Source organism: Artibeus jamaicensis, unplaced genomic scaffold (genome assembly GCF_021234435.1).
Source record: "Artibeus jamaicensis isolate MK-2021 breed Jamaican fruit bat unplaced genomic scaffold, CSHL_Jam_final contig_465, whole genome shotgun sequence".
NCBI classification, from domain to species: domain Eukaryota; kingdom Metazoa; phylum Chordata; class Mammalia; order Chiroptera; family Phyllostomidae; genus Artibeus; species Artibeus jamaicensis.
The window spans coordinates 14543728-14564361 of NW_026521843.1; the positions used below are offsets into that span (position 1 = coordinate 14543728).

At 53.6% G+C, this 20634-nt stretch overlaps 2 protein-coding genes and 1 long non-coding RNA gene across 5 annotated transcripts in view; 2 read left to right on the plus strand and 1 right to left on the minus strand.

The window, feature by feature from the left end:
- Positions 1 to 5381, plus strand: part of MAPRE3 (microtubule associated protein RP/EB family member 3) — a 41104-nt gene extending 35723 nt beyond the window's left edge. Inside the window, exons 2-7 of one of the 2 annotated variants that reach the window (XM_037146705.2) lie at positions 873 to 1000; positions 1589 to 1734; positions 2338 to 2539; positions 3797 to 3951; positions 4078 to 4230; positions 4489 to 5381. In XM_037146705.2, coding sequence (XP_037002600.1) covers positions 880 to 1000; positions 1589 to 1734; positions 2338 to 2539; positions 3797 to 3951; positions 4078 to 4230; positions 4489 to 4557 — 846 coding nt within the window. In that variant the 5' untranslated portion in view covers positions 873 to 879 and the 3' untranslated portion in view covers positions 4558 to 5381. The remainder of the gene's footprint in view (positions 1 to 872; positions 1001 to 1588; positions 1735 to 2337; positions 2540 to 3796; positions 3952 to 4077; positions 4231 to 4488) is intronic. The other variant, XM_037146706.2, reaches the window with a different exon arrangement.
- Positions 5382 to 5477: 96 nt separating this feature from the next.
- Positions 5478 to 8555, minus strand: LOC119050397 (uncharacterized). 2 transcript variants are annotated; one of them, XR_005082737.2, is made up of 3 exons: positions 8381 to 8555; positions 7909 to 8068; positions 5478 to 7057 (listed from the first exon to the last, which is right to left on the minus strand). It is a non-coding gene; the product is annotated as an uncharacterized LOC119050397 (long non-coding RNA). The 2 variants fall into 2 exon arrangements; XR_005082738.2 differs by having other exon boundaries at positions 7870 to 8068.
- A 66-nt stretch (positions 8556 to 8621) lies between these two features.
- On the plus strand, positions 8622 to 16904 carry TMEM214 (transmembrane protein 214). Its single transcript, XM_037146703.2, has 17 exons — positions 8622 to 8822; positions 9738 to 9937; positions 10505 to 10655; positions 10930 to 11064; positions 11307 to 11389; positions 11833 to 11938; positions 12051 to 12132; positions 12408 to 12509; positions 12882 to 13023; positions 13467 to 13558; positions 13826 to 13874; positions 14070 to 14183; positions 14410 to 14527; positions 15101 to 15197; positions 15337 to 15493; positions 15639 to 15778; positions 15987 to 16904. The coding sequence occupies exons 1-17, from the start codon at positions 8678 to 8680 to the stop codon at positions 16111 to 16113; spliced, it is 2040 nt and encodes a 679-aa protein (XP_037002598.2). The 5' UTR covers positions 8622 to 8677; the 3' UTR covers positions 16114 to 16904.
- The last annotated feature ends 3730 nt before the right edge of the window (positions 16905 to 20634 follow it).

The window sequence follows — 20634 nt, forward strand, 5'->3', positions numbered from 1 at the left end:
ACTTGATTAGATACCAGGATGAGGAAGAGGAGGCTCTCTAGGATGACCCCACAGGTCTCCAACATGGTGACTGGGTGACTGGTAGTGACAGGGGATACTGACTACAGCAGCAGAAGCATGTTGTAAGGGAAGATTCTGGACAAGCAGAAACTAGGTGCCCCTGGGTCAGCTAGCAGACCCAGGAACACGGGATCTGAAGTCAGGCAGAGGTTAGCCGGCTTGCTAAAACACAGATCTGGCAGGGATACACCTGCTTAAACACCTCTAATGGCTCCCTGTTTTCTAAACAGAAAGCCCAAACTGCTCCTCACAGCAGACAAAGCCCTTCGAGATCCTCCCTGCCAGCCTCGCTGTGCCCCACCCCAACACAGAACCTGCTCCCCATCCCTGCTGAGCAACTCGCAGCCCTGGAATAAGCAGTTTCTTTGTTCTTGCTGGTTCGTGGGGCCTGCCGTGCCCTTGTACCCCATCCCTTTGTGTGTTCGGAAAATTCCTGCTCCTTCCCTGCTCCAATATCTCCACTTGGAATCCTTTGCCAGCCCTGCCAGTCAGAAGCGATCACCCCCTTCTTTGTGCCATCTTTGAACTTCGTATGTGCCCTGCTGTGGGGGTTTGCCTGTCTGTAAATTCCTCGAAGGTAGAGACCACTTCACTTAATTCTGTTGCAGTAGTTCTTAGCACACCCTGGTATCTAGGAGACAGTCACCAAATGTTTAAAGAATGAAGAGGTAATGCCCCTCTCCAGGAGGGAACCTGCAGGGCTGTCTGCAGGGAGACGCTGCTCATTTCCCCAGGGGTCACCCGCTCTCCTTACAGCTAAAGCCCAGCACGAGTCCCCTGGTGCTGACCTTGCCATTCTCCTTTCTCTGCAGCTGGGGTATGGCCGTCAATGTGTACTCCACATCTGTGACCAGTGAGAATCTGAGTCGCCATGATATGCTTGCATGGGTCAACGACTCCCTGCACCTCAACTACACCAAGATAGAGCAGCTCTGTTCAGGTAGGAGTCTGGGAGTGGGGGAAGTGGGCCCTGCTGGAGGGAGGAGGAGGAAAGGCGGGAGCCACAGCGGAGAATGTCACTTGTAACTAAAATTAAGGAGGAGAGCCGCAGAGCCCTAACCTAGTCAGGGTCTCCGTGTCTAGGCTGCAGGAGGGCCAGGGCCGCAGGGACAGGCAGTGAAGCCAGAGGTTACCAGCACGAGGGTCCTCTAGCCACTCTGGGTCCGAGTCTCAGCTCTTCTTGTGGTACGACCCTGGGTGAGGCACTGCACCTCACTAGGCCCCAGTTTTCCCACCTGTAAAAGGGACATTATATCACCCATCTCCCTGGGATCGCTGTTAGATTACATTACGTTTGCTGTGGTGCAGAGCAATTGCATCAGTGAATAGTAATTGCCCTTATTCTCGGAATGCCGTGGGGATTCTGGCTGTGTCTGTCCTGCACGTAGGACTGGCCACAGCCCCAGAACAAGGAGAGAAAAGAAGAGAAGGGGTGGTTTGGGGGAGGAAGCCAGAAGAGGGCCTGACTGAAGGGAAGGCAAGCGGCCTCAGCGGGGGAGCGGCCTCAGTCAGCCTCGCTTCCCCACAGGGGCAGCCTACTGCCAGTTCATGGACATGCTCTTCCCCGGCTGCGTGCACTTGAGGAAGGTGAAGTTCCAGGCCAAGCTGGAGCACGAATACATCCACAACTTCAAGGTGCTGCAAGCAGCTTTCAAGAAGATGGGTGTTGACAAAGTAGGTGCCTGTGCTCCCAGGGGCCCTGAGGAGCTGTGTGACCCTGGGGAAGAAGATGGCCCACCAGCGGGGCAAAAGGGGCTGCTAGGGTCATCCAGCTCTCACGCCTCTCTCCACCCTACCCCCCAGCTCTCCAGAGGGAATGTTCCCCCAGCTCAAGGCACAGTGGAAAACCCTACACTTCACATCCCATCCTGATGACATTCCTGCCCCTCCTTCTCTCTAGACCCCATCCATCCCAGCAGTTGAGGCTTGGTATACTGCTCCTACCAAGTTCCTTCTCCAGGGCCCAAGAAAAGTCTCTTGCTCACTCTACTGCCTCGATGGCCCCAGGCCCCTGGTTCCAGCAGCCCCCACCCCACATGGAGGCGGCAGCACCAAGGGACTCCTCCCCACAGTTTCTCCTCACCTGGAGGAGAGCTGCCTCTGGATTCCAGGCAGGGGCCTGCAGCCTCCCCGTCTGTTCCGGTGCCACCGGGCGGGCGGCCAGGTGGAGAAGCCGGAGGCCGGGGGCTGTCTGTGGGAGAGCAGCGGCCTCTCGCAGAGGAAGCAGCCCTCCGGCCTCAGGCACCTGAAGTTCTCTGCTTATGTGGTCTATTTCAGATCATTCCCGTAGAGAAATTAGTGAAAGGAAAATTCCAAGATAATTTTGAGTTTATTCAGTGGTTTAAGAAATTCTTTGACGCAAACTATGATGGAAAGGAATACAACCCTCTGCTGGCGCGGCAGGGCCAGGACGTAGCGCCACCTCCTAACCCAGGTGATCAGATCTTCAACAAATCCAAGAAACTCATTGGCACAGCAGGTAACGTGCCCGAGCCGGGGGAGGGAGTGTGGGGGGCCGGGCCGGCAGGGCTCTGCAGCCAGGAGTGCCTCCTGGGCCACCCGGCCCGGCCCTGCCAGCCTAGAGGAGACTGTTATCACGGAGTTCAGATGACGCCGCCTGCTGCCCCCTTAGACCCGGGGGAGTCACAGTAGGGAGGAGAGGGCTCCCAACGGAGAGCCACTGGCACCAGCCAAGGTGGCGGCTGGCGGTGGGGGCCCAGGGCACTTCCCCCTGTAACGTGAGCTAACATGTTGGCTTCGAGATGACGGGGCAGCGCGTGGCGTGGTTCCTCTGTCCGGGCCCATCCAGGCCCAGGGCCTGGTGCCACGCCGCGCATCCTTCTTGCCCCTGCCCACTGGACGCCTGGGCACTGGAGCTTGCCAGCGTGTTTGCAACTTCCCCCATTCCAAAGGCCCACAGCCCCAAGTCCTCAGGAGATGAGTCTCTGAAAACACGGGCTCCAGGGGAGAAGGGAATGAAGTAATAGGGCCTTTGGGGGACGGGGGCTGGGAGAGCCTGGGAGAGGCGTGTCCCAGCCCGCATCTGAACCCGTCATAGCAGAGCCCTCCTGTTTGCGCTGCCACCCCGCCGGGCCGGCCCCCTCTCACCTGCTTGCTTTGCACTGGAAGGAGCCTGCTCTGTCTAGGAGCTGTCCGGCTGGAGGACAAGTGGTCACAGCATGCTGTTCCCCGAGGCAGGCCCGACAAGCACAGAGCCCACCCTGAGCCCCGGAGAGACGGGGGCAGGGGCAGGTTTCCTTTGTTCCTCCCGTCCCAGCAGTCCAAGGTCACCTGCATGGGTGGCTTTGGGCTGAGGCATCTGTCAGGGGAGACCCAGCGGGCGCTAGTTTCGAGCCCCAGCTGTTGTCCCTCAGGCTTCAGCGGTCAGTCCAAGAGGGCCCCCAACCCTCCCAGCCCCAATCCCCAAGTTCCCCACCCCATTACCCTTCATGTCTCCCTCACACCCGCTCTCCTCTCTCCCCGCGCCTCACTCCTTGTGTACTCCCTGCAGTCCCTGCTGTCCCCAGGCTTGCCGCAGGGCTGCCCAGCTGCTGTGGTGTCAAGTGTGGCTGTGGCTTGAGGCCTAGATGTAGATGCCCCCAAGTGGGAGAGGAGGGGAGGGCATGCGTGCCTGCCTTCTGGAGAGGCCTGCCCCTGCACTCGTCACACCAGGCTGTCCCCTGCCACCTGAGCCATGGGCTCACATGGGCCCCTCCTAATTTTCTCCCCTGGGCAGTTCCACAGAGGACGTCCCCTACAGGCCCCAAAAACATGCAGACCTCTGGCCGACTGAGCAACGTGGCCCCGCCCTGCATCCTCCGGAAGAATCCCCCATCAGCCCGAAACGGCGGCCATGAGACCGATGCCCAAATTCTCGAACTCAACCAGCAGGTGAGGGGGCGGGCCAGGGGGGCTGAGACAACCCTGCCTCCACAGCCAGGCCCCTGGGGTGTCGGGGCAGGAAGGGGAGCCTGGGGAGGGGAGCTCTGGCTCGAACGCCTTCTTCGCCCCAAGCAGCTATTGGACTTGAAGCTGACGGTGGATGGGCTGGAGAAGGAGCGCGACTTCTACTTCAGCAAACTTCGGGACATCGAGCTCATCTGCCAGGAACACGAAAGTGAGAACAGCCCTGTCATCTCGGGCATCATCAGCATTCTCTATGCCACTGAGGTGAGCTCTGCCTTTCACCTGCTCCTGTCCTGGGCCCACTGAGCCCGCCCCCAGCCCAACCGGCCCTACGACTAGGAGCCTTGGAGAGGATGGACACATGAGAGTGAGCTGAAGTCACAAGCCCAAGTTACAGAGAGCACTAGCAGGGAAAGTCGGACTAGAACTCGGGCCCTTGCTCCCAGCTTCCCTATACAAGCCCACATGCTCGGCCTGGCCTGCCTGCCTGCCTGATCATCTCCGCTCCCTTCCCACCTCCAGGAAGGATTTGCACCCCCCGAGGACGATGAGATTGAGGAACACCAACAAGACGACCAGGACGAGTACTGAGGGCGGCCCTAGCCCTGGCCGACTGCACGCCTCCCCTCCCCTCTCCCACATTATAATCCTTCCCTTACAGCCAGTCGGCCCGGTGCTTTGTGTCAGTGCCGCAGCATTGGGGAGTCAGGCAAGCGGGGCTCGAGGGGATGGGGCAGGTGGGCAGGCAGAGGCCCTGGCCCAGTGGGTGGGATGCCTGCCCACTCCCCACCCCTATTTATTTCCATTGTCTCTATGCTGTGTCAGCCAACACTTCCCAGGGTGCTCCTGCCACCTGCCCCAGCCAGCCGCCCGCTCCCCTGACAGCCAGCAGCTGTATATTTGACAAAGTCATTGGTATATTTTTACTTACTGGATTTTCCTTGCACTTTACCTGTTCTTTTCCCAGGGCTCACAGCACGGGCTCCAGGGCAGTGTGCTTGGCTTGGCTCCCCTCCCCTGTTGCTGGGCCATGGCAGGACTCACTGATTCTTATTTATTTTGTCTTTTGACTCCCCAGTAGCTGAGGGGAAGGCTGATGTCAGGAGAGGGATCAGGGGACTGAGGTGGGGGTGCCAAGGGCCCGGTGGTCAGGGAGCGGGAGGGGAGCATGCAAGGGATGAACATGACCTCCTGGCACCAGTCACCCCCCCAACCACCCTTTCCCCAGCCCCAAAGGCCAGCACTGCCCTGAGGCCCCCAGCCACCCCTCCGCAGCCCATTCATGCCACACAGACTCCCTCAGACCCTTCTGTGCGTCTGCCTCCCATCCAGCGGCCCTCCACCCCTGCCCCCTTGGGCCACCCAGCCTGCGTATGTGTTCACTTTTATTTAAATAAACTCGTGTGGTAAAAGTTCGTGCCATGTCTCCCTTAGCTGAGCCAGCCTGGGTCCCCACACTCTGTTCCTCTTGAGCGCGTGCTCCCCTCTCCAAAGCCATGGCCGCAGAGCACAGTGCCACCGCCACCCTCCCTGACCTGGTCCCCATCTCCCAGCACTGGTGCCAGGGCTCCAAGGGAAGACATGGATGCCCCACCCCTGATCCCTGAGGAAGAACAAGGTTTGGGGCCATGGCTGTGACGACAGATAGTCCGGTGAAGTGACCGGCAGGGAACGGGGTGGCCTGGCCAGGAGGTGTCCCTGTTGCATCTCGTGTGTCAGTGCAACTGCAAGTTGTCCCCACCCCTTGCCAAAGCTCACACACCCCACAACAGTGATCCAGCTGGGGACGAGGGCTGATCTGACAGAGAGAAGCTGAGTGGGTCACAAAGAGTAAGCAGCCCTGAGCCCCGAAGCCCAGAAGGACAGTAGAGCCCGTGTGGTTCCTTCTGTAGAACGAGGTCTCATGGGAACCAGGATGTGGACGCCCTTCAGGAGGCCACACGGCCCTACATCCCTGGTGTGTGCTCCTGCAGAGGGCCATAGTGACCGAGATCCCAGAAGCCCAGCAAGAACTGAGGGCGCAGAATGAACGTGGGTGCCAGGCCCACTCACGCAGAGCGCCGGCAGTAGTCCAGCCCTCCTTTTTGAGGAAGAACCTGGGCCCACCGGTGACATAACTCACTCAAGGTGGTAAAAACCTGGATGAGAATCCACACCTCCTGACTCCTGGTTTACTCATCCCCAACGACCGCAGAGGTGGCACCTCCAGAATGTTCCTCCGGGTTCAGGCCAGTCCTGGTGGCTGTTTCCTCACCATCCTGAGGTGCAGCTGGGGCTGTTTATTCTGCAGCCCCACTCCACGACCCTCTTTCCAGACCACCTCCATTTCCCTAATGGCTCCAGGTAGAAGCCTAAAACAAGCAACCGTCCCTCCCTCCTTCACTTCTCCTTTTGACTCCTACCCCCACTACACATACTTCTGGTCATATTTTCTCTCTCTCTTTCTCCAACAAGTTTCTTGCCTATTTTTATTGATCTTTATGATTTTTTTAATCCCCATGAGTAATTTTAAAGGGCTTTTCCTCCATTATCCCAGGCAGGTACTGTAAAAGGACAAGGTAGTTGTTCAGCATTGCCCAATGTTCATCTTCAGGGGACGTATCATCAGCTTCCCAGGTGTGTCCTCTCGGGGTTCTGGCCTGCCTTGGGGTGGTCAGGGCCAGGGCAGGGTGTCCTTATTCAGCGCAGCTGGTGGCATTGCTGGTCTGCTTTTCTGGGCCTGAGCTGAAATATTGGGTTGACCCAAAAGTTCATTTACTTTCTTCTGGAAATTAAAAGACATATTTTTCATTTTCACCATATGTCAGCTATCTCCTGCTGTTGGCTTCAAGTGGGTAGAGGCCAGGGGTGCTTCTAAACATCTTGCAAAGCATGGACAGCCCCACAGCAAAGAATTATTTGGCTAAAATGTCAGTAGTACCAAGAAATTTCACAAACTGCTTGTAACATGTTTGATCAGTCACAGCACCTTTTCCATACACTGCACAAGTCTTGTGTTGCATTTCAGTTGCATTTTTACCTTTCTTGAAATAATAAAGGATAACAGGCCAAAAATGTTGCATATTTTCTTCCATCTTCAATATTAAAATGGCTGCACAAAAAAAAATTGTCCTGAATTAAGTTAAAGACAACTAAGAGCTGCTACAGCCATCATACGGAAAAAAACTAAATGAACATTTTGGCCAACCTTGGCCAACCCCATACAACCGGGACCCAGATGTGATCTGTAGGGAGGGAGGCCAGGGAAGGAGAGGTTACCCTGGGGGTGAGGTCCTTGTTTCCTCAGTTTTGCCCCCTACCAGGGGGCCTTCCTCCCTGGTGACCCTCTGTACCGGTCTATAAATTGCTCAGCTAGTTTTGTCTTTGTTTTTGTTTTTAGTGATCTGTCTCAGTTTTCCTATTCCACTTGCCAAGGAATTTCCCCAGCTTCTTACTAAGCTGCCTCACCAGGATGAAGGATAAAGTCCAAATTTGGCTGGCAAGGCCCCTTTCCGATCTCATCACCTCCAAAATCCCATTCAGCACTGTCACTAAACCACTTCCCATTTCCCTGCCTTGCCCTGCATGGTCCCACCTCTAGGGCTTTGCTTAAATCTATAAATCTATACAACTGGCCTGTTCCCTCCATCTATCCTGATCCCCAACCCATGGAAATTCTCCCATTCCTCAGGACCCATCTCAAACGCCATCTCCCTTAGGAAGATTCTCTCATCTTCCTAAGGAATCTGTCACTCCCTCAGCTGTCCATCTTGGAGGAGTTTGAACTCTTAAATCTCACTGTGAGGCCTGGCCCACCTTGCACCTCAGTATGGCAGGTATAAATCTCATCCCCAAACGTAGGAGTGTACACAAAGCAGCACATTTCCTTAATTGGGACAAGTTACTTTCATTTGGCCGGCCCACCTCGCCCCAGCTGGGATGCTTCAGGTTTTGTGGTCTTACATGACACTACAAGAAGGCAGGAGGCCCTCCCGAAGGTCTGCGCAGGAGCAGGAACCCGTTTGAGAGGTTCCTCAGGCCTGCGGCTGTTGATCATTTCCTTGCCACATCTGGGACTTGGGACCGACTGCAGTGGGAGCCAGAGCCGTTTCTTTCTCTTTGCCTGGAAGGGGAAACCAAGCCCTAGCTGTCCCAGACTTTTCTCTGCCTCCTGTCGGGGCTCTCCACTCTCCACCCTCCCAAAACTGCCTCTTCTCTGAAGTTCCACCCTCTTCCTTGTTCCTTCACCGTAGATTTTTATAGCCCATTAACCTCAAAGTTTAATCACTAGCAAAAGAAAACAAACACTTTCCTAGAAGGAAGGAAGCATTTAATCTACAAACTCTTCCTGGATGTGAAAAGAACTATGTCCATTCCACCCTTCTTCTGGCACTCTGAGAAAGGCAAACCGCAACAGTTAAAATTTCCAAGTCACCTGATGCGGCGGCCTGCACACAGTAGCTGCTGCAGAACATTCTGCTGAATATATCAGCCTCCCGACTCAACAGCTTTGCCTGGATGTTTTCTGCTGCGAAGGAGAGCGGAGCTCCCGCCCGATCACTGGCTAGGAATACACAATCCAGCAAAAACAAAAAGACTACAAGTCCCAGGCTGCCTTGCGGGTGCCGTCACGCGCTGCGAGGCTCCGCGAGGAGACGTGGCAAAGCGTGGCGAGTCCACACCGACCGGAAAGCCCAGGGAGGTACCCGCCAGTGGCGGGAGGGTCTGAGCTATGGCTGCCAAGGCGGCGGGTGGGGGGCGTTGGGAGGTGGTGAAGAAGGGGCGACGGCCCGGGGCCGGCAGCAGTGGGCGAGGCGGCGGAGTGGACCGCCGGGCACTCGGGGAGGCGAACGGAGTGTGGAAGTACGACCTGACCCGTGAGTACCCACCGGGCCCGCTGCCCTGCTGGGGCGTACCGAGCAGCCGGATACCCCGGCTCCTCCGGGCTCCTCGCAGCGCGAGCTCTCCGCCCGCCGGCGCCTCCGGTTCAGCGAGCGCTCCCCTTGCCTTGTTTCTCGGGAGCCTCACATACATGGTAGACAGCGCGAGGGATGTTGCCGTCTGGGCTTCGCAGATGAGTAAACTGAGGCCCGGCGAACTTAGATGCCTTGCCCAGGACCACCTGTCAGAAGGGATGAGGGTGCCGGTCCTCGGACACCCAGCTGACCGCACACACCCTACCAGCTGCCACTGGCCTTTGCCTGGCCTCTCCGGGCAGGTGGCCGAGCGCTGGGTAGAGGCATTCTGGTTCATTGTCCCTGGCGGCCCCCCTTAAGTAACCAGCAGGTGGGATGAGGGGCGAACGGACAGGAGGCCCAGCCTGGAAGAAATGACCCACTGCACACACTAGACACCGCTGTGCCTTATTCTAAGTGGCACCTGTTTTCTCAAAGTCTCCTGGAGGAGTGGAGAAAGTTTGACACTTGTTGATTACGGAGTTGTCACGTCCGAACCAAGGACCTGGGGAGGAACCAACACGGAAAAATCCTGACCTCCCAGACTAGTAACCACCCACAGAGAAGCCAGCCCTCTGCCTCCAACCCTCTGCTAGTGCCCTCATACTTTGATGTCCTAACAACGGCCTCACATCTCTGTGAAGCTCAAGAGCTGTTTGACTGAAAGAAGCAATCCGAAGGGTTCTCTGGCTTGCTTCCTAAGCAGTACAGCAAGGAGGGGCTTTGAGGCCACTCCTCCACAGAGCTGAATTAGGTGACAGTGTGGGAGAAGGGACCACTCTTCTGGTGAGGTCCTCCTGACCTAAGGATGGCCCCCCTGTCTCTGCCTATTGTCAGCTCCCATCCAGACGACAAGCACCCTTTATGAGAGGGGTTTTGAGAAAATCTCGAAGAAGCAGAATAAGGAGCAGGTTCCACCCCCTACTGTGGAGCCTAAGAAACCTGGGAACAAAAAGCAGACTAAGAAGGTGCCGACCCTCACCAACCAAAACCAGAAGCAGGGCCGCTTCCGCAGCCTGGAGGAGGCCCTGAAAGCTGTGAGTGTGCCTAGACTTTAGTGGGGAAGAAGGAGGGCTGGAGGTGTGAGGAGGATGAAGGGAGCAGAGGGGGACAGACAGCTGAGTGACCTGTGGGATTTGGGACGCTGTTGGTTGAGAGGAGGCATTCAGGGAAGGGTGGAAACCCCAAGGCTTAGAATATTTGCTCTTAGGATAAAAAGGAAGTCAGAAGTTTGTAGGGAAACGTGGATTAGTGAGCAGAGAGCCTTGAAACTCAAAGATACCAAGAAGAGGTTAGAGAAACTGCCTGTGGTTCCTCGCCCCATGGAAGCAGTGATCTTTCATGGTGCATCTTGTCCTTTGTTTTTCCCCTTGAACATGTGAGGGGCCCAAGAGTCCTGGGCCTTGAGCTTAGCAATTCCAGCTGTCTTAAACTTTCTAAAGATCTGGATACAGCAAAATTGTGGCCTTCCACATACTTACATTTAAAAGCAGACACCCTTTGTTCTTCCGACCACTGCCTAGTTCAATCATTTTCCCACCTCTAATTTTCCTGCATTCACAACTCACCCACAACTGACCGTGGGTGGCCTGTGTCCCTGGCAGCTGGACGTGGCAGCTCTACAGAAGGAACTGGACAAGAGCCAGAGTGTGTTCTCTGGGAACCCGTCCGTGTGGCTGAAGGACCTGGCCAGCTATCTCAACTACAAGCTCCAAGCACCTCCAAGTGAACCCACACTAAGCCAGCATACTCACGGTTAGTTCTCTCAACTCCCTCAAGCTCAGACAAGTTCAAGAAAATTCCGAAACGGCTACGTGTAAGCACATTACTTTGTAAAGACCCCAGTGCCCTAACTTACATGGGTGGAGCTATTCCCAAATCATCATGGTCGTGAAGGTTGCCGGGCCTTATTGGGGTAGGGAGGACGCAGGGACCTCTGTTGGCACTCACCATTTCAGGGTGCACCCCAGTGTGCTCAGAGGGCAGAGGCTTCCGCTCCTGGCGCTCACGTGGAGGCCTGTCACCCCAGATTATCCCTACAGCCTGGTGAGCCGGGAGCTGCGTGGGATCATCCGAGGACTGCTGGCAAAGGCAGCGGGGTCTCTCGAGTTCTTTTTTGACCACTGTCTGTTCACCATGCTGCAAGAGCTGGATAAGACGCCAGGTAAAAGGGCCCATGAGGGGTAGCCCAGCTCTATCTTGGGGGCCTGTTCCCTTTTTCCTGCTTTAAGAGTGGCTGGGTTGTTGTTTCTAGGAGAGAAGCATTGCTAATCCTGACACTTTGGGAAAGGGAGGAGGAAGTTAGGACTTGCTGGCCTGAGTTCAGGGCTCACAGCTGCCAACAGGAAGTTTTCGGGTTTGGGAGCCTGTTCCTGTGTGTGGGCCTAAGAACATGCATCTCTCCAGGGGAGTCGCTACACGGTTACCGAATCTGTATCCAGGCCGTTCTGCAAGATAAGCCCAAGATTGCCACCATGAACCTGGGCAAGGTGAGCTCAGGGTGGTGGTGGGGACACCAGGCGGCTAGGACTCCCCGGGGGTGCTGGGCAGGTACACTGCTGGGCCCCATCGAGGGCTAGCAGAAGACCCTATAAGACTAGTTGTAATAGTTGATACTGTTAGCACTTACCGTATATTTTATGTATGTATGAGGCAGGTACTGCTGTTATTCTCATTTGATAGAAGAGAAGATTGAGCCGCAGAGGGGTTCAGTAACTTTCCTAGAGTCAGTCCATTAGTGAGTGGCAAGCGTGGGTGAGGGCCACAGTCTGGTGCCAGCGCCCACGCCCTGAATGACTGCACCACACTCAGTGCCCCACCACCCCTCGGCCTGTCCTCCTCTCCCAGTCGACAGCTCTCTTCCTGCCTGGCTTTGGGGGTGCCCCTGATGCTTTGCTGTATCCCAGCCTGCCTCTCCCGCTGGTCTCCTCAGTTCCTAGAACTGCTGAGGTCCCACCAGAACCGACCAACGAAGTGCCTAACCATAATGTGGGCCCTGGGGCAAGCAGGCTTTGCCAACCTCACCGAGGGACTGAGAGGTAACAAGGCTAACCAGGAAGGGAGAGGGGTGGGCCTGGAGCCAGGAAGCGCCTCTTTAATGCCTTCAGTGGGTCTGTGCCAGAGGTTCCACCCTGACCTTTGTCTCCACAGTGTGGCTGGGGATCATGCTGCCTGTGCTGGGCATCAAGTCCCTGTCCCCCTTCGCCATCGCATACCTGGATCGGCTGCTCCTGTGAGTTGTGGGGGGACAGCACGGGGAGGGCCCAGGTGTCTCCAAGTGGCTGTTTCAGTAAAATGGGATGCTGGGATGCTGGGATCCTGGTCTTCACAGAAGTGAAGAAAGTCAGGACCAGTTCCTCCCAGCTCAGAATGTGGTGGTGAGGGAGGAAGGAGAGGGCACCGTTAAGGCGTGAGATAACGTTTATGTCCTTTTTCCTAGGTGTTGATCTTAGCTGGGCTCATGGCCTGGGTGGGGGGTCCCCAATTAGCCTGTTTCTTCCCACACAGGATGCACCCCAATCTCACCAAGGGCTTTGGCATGGTTGGCCCCAAGGACTTCTTCCCACTCCTGGACTTTGCCTATATGCCCAACAACTCCCTGACACCCAGGTGAGCCGCCCTGGACACACCTGCTGTGAAGGGTCCCAGCACGGGGTTAGAAGCAGGCAGTGTATTCCTGTCCCTTCTTCAGCCACCCTAAATCTAAGAATCTCAGCCTGCAGGTTCAAGGAATCAGTAACCCCCTGAAACTATATAGACCCTTGAGTGTGATTGGCATGTGGGCATTCTCCTGGGGAGAGGGTCCATGACTTTCAATAGATTTTCCAGGGAGTCTCTCAGTCTAACAAAATTCAGAGCCCTTACAAGGTCAATAGACGCCCCTCCCTGGGCAGGCTGTGGACTCTGAGGCAGGCAGAGGGGGCGGAGCGCAAAACTCCATGTAGAGCCTAAGCCCAGCTCTCCTCCCCACCCCTGCCCCAGCCTGCAGGAGCAGCTCTGTCAGCTCTACCCCCGATTGAAGGTGCTGGCATTTGGGGCAAAGCCAGAATCCACCCTGCACATCTACTTCCCCTCCTTTCTGTCCAGAGCTACCCCTAACTGCCCTCCAGCAATGAAGAAAGAGGTAAGGAAATGGCAGGAGGCTCCTTTTTCCCTTCCAGGGGTCAGCTGCAGAGGTCCCTGTCTGCTGGTAAAGGCCCAGCCTTCAGGGACCAGTTTCCCTTAACACCCCTCAGCCCACTCCCAACAGCCTCCTGCCCCACTCCACCATGTTCTACCCTTAGAAGAACAGAGCTGAAGGGATAGCACTTTACCATCTGGCTGGTCTCTCACGTCTTCCCTCTTGCAGATAAGTGATCTTAGAGCTCGAGATCTAGCCCAGGGCCCTAGCCTCCCTTTTTACGGCCTCTGAGATTCCTGGCCGTATGACTTCTCCACTGTTCCTCGCATTCAAGTGGGCGTGTTGCTGCATGGTCTCACTCAGGAGCAGGGCGTTGCTCCTTGGCCCTCTCCCCTGACCAGCGCCAGGCCCAGCAATCTGTCTCCCTGCTCCTGTCTCCTCTGCAGCTCCTGAGCAGCCTGACTGAGTGCCTGAAGGTGGACCCCCTCAGCGCCAGTGTCTGGAGGCAGCTGTACCCTAAGCATCTGTCACAATCCAGGCAGGTGGGGGGGGGCATCTTAGAAAAGCCTTAGGTCACACCTCCCAGCCTGTCTCTGTCCTAGAAGCAGAAGGGGGACATTAGTGACTGTTGCTCAGGCTCATGCCTCTCAGGTTGAGGGGAACATTGCTGTGTAGCCTCTAGGAAGCTGTTCGCCTGCTGGGTTGAGGGTGCAGTCTTTCAGCCTGAAGCAGTTGGGGGCCTGGCCGAGGGTGGGAGGGGCCAAGTAGCCCCCCCTGATTGGAAGGGGTTGTACTTTGCCCACAGCTTGCTGCTGGAGCATTTGCTCAGCTCCTGGGAGCGGATTCCCAAGAAGGTGAGGAGCTGGAAGGACATGGCAGGCTGAGCCTCATCTGGGTTCTGGGTTCGTACCCCTGGCCACGGTCCCCCCTTCACTGAGAAGGCCAATCTGTTAGTACATTTGACTTGGGAAGTGAAGCACAGTGGGGGCTCAGGGTTCCCTCATGGGCCAAATCTTAAGCTCCCAACTGAGATGTTTCTTATCCTATAGGCACAGACCTCTCTGCAAGAAACCATTCAGTCCTTCAGCCTCACCAACCAGGAGCTGCTGAAGAAGGGCAGCTATAATCACCAGGATGTCATCCTCTGTGCCACCGCTTGCAAGGTGTCGGCATGGCCCTCCCCACCCCACACATTGTTCACGTCTCTGTCTTGGCACACGCTAGGCTGGGCCCGTATTGCATTCCTGCCCCACCTGTCCTTAGAGCCCCCTCTGCCTCTGGGGTAATGTGAGGCCTGGCCCCTCGCCCTGGGAGTCCTACTTGAGGTCTGCCTAGGAGGCAAGACCAGCTCCCTCCCTCTGACCACTGCTCCTGTCCCCCTCCTCCTAGGCTCTGCTGCAGCAGGCTCAGGGCTTTCGGCTGCCCTGGACACGGTTGCTCCTGTTGGTGCTGATCTTTGTCCTAGGTTTCCTGTGCCATGACTTCCGGTCCCACAGTTCTTTCCAAGGTAAGCAGGGATTATCGGGCAAGGGAGGCAGCATGGAGGTGGGGCGTAGAGCTGGGTGTAGCACCTCTGTCCCCCGTCACACAGCTTTGCTCTGATGCTGTAGAACAAACACTTCTCAGTCAGATACTTGTGTCCACAGCTGTGATGTCACCACTTCAGGTTGGACAAGTGCTTTGCAGGATAGAAATGCTCGCATGTTTATGGCCTCATTTAAGTAGGTGTTGTCTCCTTTTTTTTAACTCTTGAGGAAATTGAGGCGCAGAAAGATTTGTCAGTTACTTTTAAGATCACAGCTGGTAAGTGGAAGGGCAGATGCCAAACAGTAGGGTTTCTGATGCCTAAGTTCAGGGCTCCACCTGGCCGCACCATTCCTGCTAACTGGGCCCAGCAGGAGGTGGGCTCGGCCCCCCACCCCAGGCCTGCACCCCCTCTTCCAGTGTGCTCTGAAGCCCCATGAACATACCATGGTATGTCCAGTCCCTCACTGGGCCTGCTGTGGAGCCTGTAGTGTCTGTCTGCCCAGTCCCCGCCCAGCCCCCCACTTCCCAGCTTACCAGAGCCCCCTTTACCCAGCCTCCTTCTCTGGCCGCTTGCTTCAGTCGTCTGGTTTCTTGCCTGCTGGCCAAGAAGCATGTGCCAAGATCTACGCCTACAGCCTGCAAGGCTACAGGTGAGCACCTCCCAGGGAGGGGAAGGAAGAGAGGCGACAGAGAAGGATTGGGCGTTCAGAGTATGAGGGCTTTGACAGTCTGTGGAGAGAGCCGCGCTGCCTGAGGAAGCTCAGCCCTCCTCTCCCCGGTCTCCTACAGCTGGCTAGAGGCGACATTGCCGGCCTGCAGCTCTCACCTGCTGACCACAGTGAGGCCCAGCTTGCAGCTGGCCTGGACCCACATCAACGCCACAGTCAGCTTCTTTTCTGCCCACTGTGCCTGCTTCAGTGACAGCCTCGCCAGCCTCTCCCAGAGCGTAAGCCAGAGATAGGGAGGTCAGAGAAGGGCTGGTCTCCCCAGGAGCTGAGTTCTTGGGAAGGTGCAGCCCCACATGGACTGGGTCCTTGGGGCCAGGATGCATTCCCCAGGCACCCTAACCCCCTTTGTTCTCTGTGCTCCAGCTCCCCGATGTCCTGACCCAGCTGCTCCATTCTCTGAGGGAGCTGCTCCTGCTTCTCTACCACCACGCGCTGCTGCCACTGTGGCACGTGCTACTGGAGGCCCTGGCCCAGGCCCAGCAGCGCTGCCGCGAGGCCTGCAGGTAAGACTCTCATCCAGGCTCCCGCAGGAGCATGGTGGCCCCGGGCCCTTTTTCCAGGTTCCTCCTCAGTCTCTCACTCCGCCCTGCCACTTGCCCATCCGTTGACCACACTGGTGTACAGTCGCAGGGCTGAGCGGCAGCCTCATGACGTGACGCAGCCGCACACCACTACTTCCCCACCCCGACCTGTGTTCTGCTTTCTTCCCAGAGGTGAGATGACCTGGGACTGCGTGAAGACACAACTCAGTGAGGCTGCCCGCTGGACCTGGCTCTGCCTACAGGACATCACAGTGGCTTTCTTGGACTGGGCACTTGCCACAATATCCCAGCAATAGTCCCCTCCTCCTTGGCCACTGGGCTCTGTCTGAGACGGGCCATCTGAGACTGCCAGAGGCAGAGGGAGGCATTCTGTGTGGGGTCTTTTTCACTTGGTGCCTGAATTCTGTCTTCTAGCCAAGTGGCCAGTTGCCTCTGGGCCACTTCTTCCATCTTTAGGGGTGACAACCCAGGGGTATCTCAGCCTCCAACCCCCAATTCCAACAAACACTTCTCTGACCTTTTGCACATGAATAGCTCCCAGCCTCTGCCCTTGGGCTGGCAGTCTCTCTAGCCTCCTCTCTTGTCTCCTCCATTCTATCTCATTCCTGAAGCCCCAAATGGCTCATCCCCAAAGGCGGGACTCCAGCAAGCAGCCTCTGCATTCTCCCCATGAATCATTTCTGCTCCCAAGCTCTCACCACAGCAGGGAGAGGAAAGGCGCTTCCAGAAGAAGACAGCGCCGCAGCCGGGCACAGCAGCCCCACCTATGCATGCAGCCCAGACTTGGAGGCCTGGGCAGAAGGCCCCGTCACCTCAAAACACCCAACTCGGGCCCTTCGAGGCCCTTACTGCCCCCTCCATCATGACCCTACTTTCTCACCATCCCTGGGGTGTGGGGTCAGTGTTGGGGTCCTCTGCCTCCAGATTCCCGTTCTCTCTACTGCCTGCCTTACCACCTGTCCGGAGAGCAGAGCCCAGTTAGTTGTGTGCCTCGCACCCTGGGAACCTTCCAGCAGCCTGTTGAGACAGCATTCGGCATCTGGCTCCTGGATGTGCCTACTGGGTAGAATAAATGACACAGATTTGCTTCCTAGTTGTCCTCTGAATCCTCACACAGGGATCCCCATAGTTGTGGACAGAACAAAATATGCCCCCTGCCCCTCTAGGCATTGTAGCCACTGGCAGTAGTTGAACTGGCCAGGAAAGCCCACACCCTTCGTCCTAAACGTGGGCCTGTTGGCGTTCTGGACACACTTCTCTTCCTGCTCCCCCACCTTTATCTGCGATTTGTGTCCCACTTGTGGTTTGCCTGGACAGCTGAAGTATTTTATGCTGGGAACGACAGGGAAGAGGCTCCTAGGGGAATTCCTGGACAGCAGTTGGGGTGTCTTCCTTGCCAAGAATTTATTAATTGGTTTATTTTATAAAGCAGTGAGTGAAAGATTTAGAACTTCAGAACTCAGGATCAAGGGTTTATCACCAAATTCCCTTTCAATTTTTGACTTGAGACTATGTCAACTGCACGGGTTTTCAGTGTTCATCTCGTGTTTCCAAATACAAGCAATAGAGGTACAATGCCCACTCATTTTTGTTCCCTTGTTCAGATGTTACCCCTTGAGAATTAAATGGCCCGTGTGGGCAGGACCCTGCTGTCCTAGTGGCAGCCATGACCCTTTTTCAAAGAAACCAGAGACCCTGCCTGGCAAAGAAATGGCTTAGGGGTGCGAGGCAGGACCGTTCCAGGGTCCCAGGACATGTTCCGTTTTCTCACTCCTTCCTCACCAGTCAGAAACAAGTGGGGTTTTAGAAGCTAAGACAGGTCAGGCCTGGTTAGCACTTGGATGGGAGAAACAAATGGGGTTGATTACTAGCAGCAGCGAGGCTTTGGAACTGGCCTATATTCAAGGCAAGTAGAAAAAGGGGCTGGTACGATCCTGGGTTGGCAACAGCAAAAGAAAGTGATGACACTACTCAACAATGACATCGAGTCAGCCAAGGCTGTGGGGCTGAGTTCTCAGTCCAGCAATTCAGAGAATGCCACTTAGAAGTGCTTCATTGGGTTTAATGTGTGTGCTGTACCTTGGGTTCATTTGATTTATGGCATGTGGTCCCAGGGTGCAACATTTCCCTTCAACTTAGGTTAACTGAGGTCCCCACAGCCTCTCACAAGGACACTGGACACCTGAATTGGCTTTGTTTAATAGATGTGGTTGGTTGACCCAATACTGGGATTGCCCAGAATTTTCCTCTGCCAGAGGAGGCAGCGTCTGAAGCTGCACCTGCTGGCCATTAAGGCTCAACCAGACATCCAGATGTTTCATTTTTGCAGAACTATCAACAAACAGGAATCCAAACTGAGCCAGCGAGTTGAACTGGTGTGGACTAGTGGAACACACTCTGGTGCTGACAGATAGACGATGACTGTTGGTGTTACGGGAAAAACAGTAAACTGACACTTCAGAGAGTCGCATCTGGACATTGTAACTTTACTTTTCACACACAGCTGGAGTTCTACAGATAATATGGCATGAAACTGAAGGGCAGTTTAAATACGGTGATCTCTTACTAACTTTAGTTATTACAAATTGTGTGGACCTGCAAACTACATAACATGACTCATTTGAAACATTTCTTTCTGTTTTTCTAAGTCTTAAAATATGTTTCCAGATTCCTCTGGTCATTTGTACCCAGTCTACTGCGTCAGCTTCAGAGCAGGCCAGTTTGATGGGTCAGCCTCACTTACTATACACAGAGAACCTTGCCAAGCAGCTAATGTTGCTGGCCTCACACCTGTAGCATTGCTGGTCCATTCTCAACGGCCACCGCCCTTGTGGTGAACTATTTCACACAGAGGGATTTGCCTCCCCTGCCCTACCCCAGAAAAACCCAGTTGTCAATGACATAGAAATTACAGTGGTTGGATGACCTCAGCATCTTAATAGTCTTCTCTCCTAAAGGGGTTTGAATTTAGGTGAACACTTAAAGTGATCCATCCTTTTTGTACACATTGTCCATGGTTTTGCTCCCAAAAGGGCTTGAGGAGACAAAGGACTTTGCTTTTCCTTTGTTTTGTTTTTTCTTTTTTCAAACCAAGTATTTTCATTGCCCCGGACTTGAGGTATAAGAAGAAATTTGGAGGTGGAGGGGGGTTTCTACCATCAGGGTATGAGTGAGTATTTATGGAACATTGAATATTCTGCCTATGAATTAAAAAGTTGAATTCAGGCACATTTTGTGGTGTGCTTTGGTATAATTTTTTACTGTGTTAGCACGCCAGTTACTAAGTTTTTAATGGACTTAATTTTTTAGAGCAGATTTAAATTCACATCCAAGTTGAGCCAAAAGCACAAAGCCCTTGCCCTTGCACAGCATCTCCCACACACTGACGCATCATTGTTGTCTGAAGTTCACAGTTCACACTAATCATACTTTGTATTATTTCAATCTGTTTGAGTTTGTTGAGACTTGTTGCCTCACATGAGATATCCTGGAGAATGTTCCATGTCTGTTTGAGAAGAATGTGTGTCCTGCTGCTATCAGGTAGAATGTTTGGTGTATGTTTGTTAGGTCAAGTTGCCGTGTTGATCAAGGACTATACTGACTTATGAGCTTATCACAAACACAACCTTAATGTTAAAGCACTCTTACAAATTAATAAGAAAAGTGATGAAAGCAATAATAAAAATACAGATAAAAGACAATTCATAAAATAAATGCAAATGAACAATAGACTTGAAACTATACCTTTTAACCATTTCATTGGTCAAAAAATACAAATTTAAAATAAGATACCACTTCACTTTTGCATATATTAACAAAGAATTTTTTTAATAATATGCTCAGTGAATTCTATGCTTGAAATTGATATGTTTCTGGGAAGTAATTTGTTAATATCAAAAGATCCTAAAGTTTCATACTATTTTACCAAGTAATTCAGTTTCTAAAAATATATTCAGACTTTGTATAATTTTGTAATATCAAAATTATGCAAGGTCCCCAAATATGTAAAAATAATAACTAAAAATTAACAAAAACTACACACACACACACACACACACACATATATATTCTGGAGAATAGAAAAGTAAAAATATGGACAAAGATTCATGTTCCAGAACATTTACTGTAGGAGAATTAACAATGAAAATTTGGGTATAAACTGTATCTGACAATAAGATGAATATGTTTAAAAACTGTGGTAAAACTAAAGGATGAGAAATGGCTATTCAAATGATTCCAAATAACCTGTGAGGACATAATAAAATGCCTGTAATTAATTGAGCTTAATTTATTGAAATGCCAGCTATAATAAAAAATACAGAAAGCCAGTACTGACAAGGAAGTGGAGAAATTGGAACCCTCTCACGTTGCTGGTGGGAATGTGAAATGGTTCAGACACTGGAAAACGGTCTGGCAGCTCCTCAAAGAGTCAAACATATAATTGCCTTGAAAACCAGCAATTCCACTCCCAGATATATAACCAAGAGAAATGAACACATATCCACATAGAAACTTGGACATGAATGTTCATAAAATCATTATTTATAAAAGCCTAAAGATGGAAATAGCCCAAATGTCCATCAAAACAGATGAATGGATAAACAAAGTGGCACATCCATACACGGGAATAGTATCCAGCCATCAAAAAGGAGGTGATATACAAGCTACAACTTAGAGTCTCAATAACATAAGTGAAAGAAATCAGATATAAATGGTCACATGTTTTATTATTTCTTTTCTATGAAATCTCCAGAATGGACAAATCCATACACACAGAAAGCAGACTTGTTGTTGCCAGGGGATGTTGGTGGGGAGTA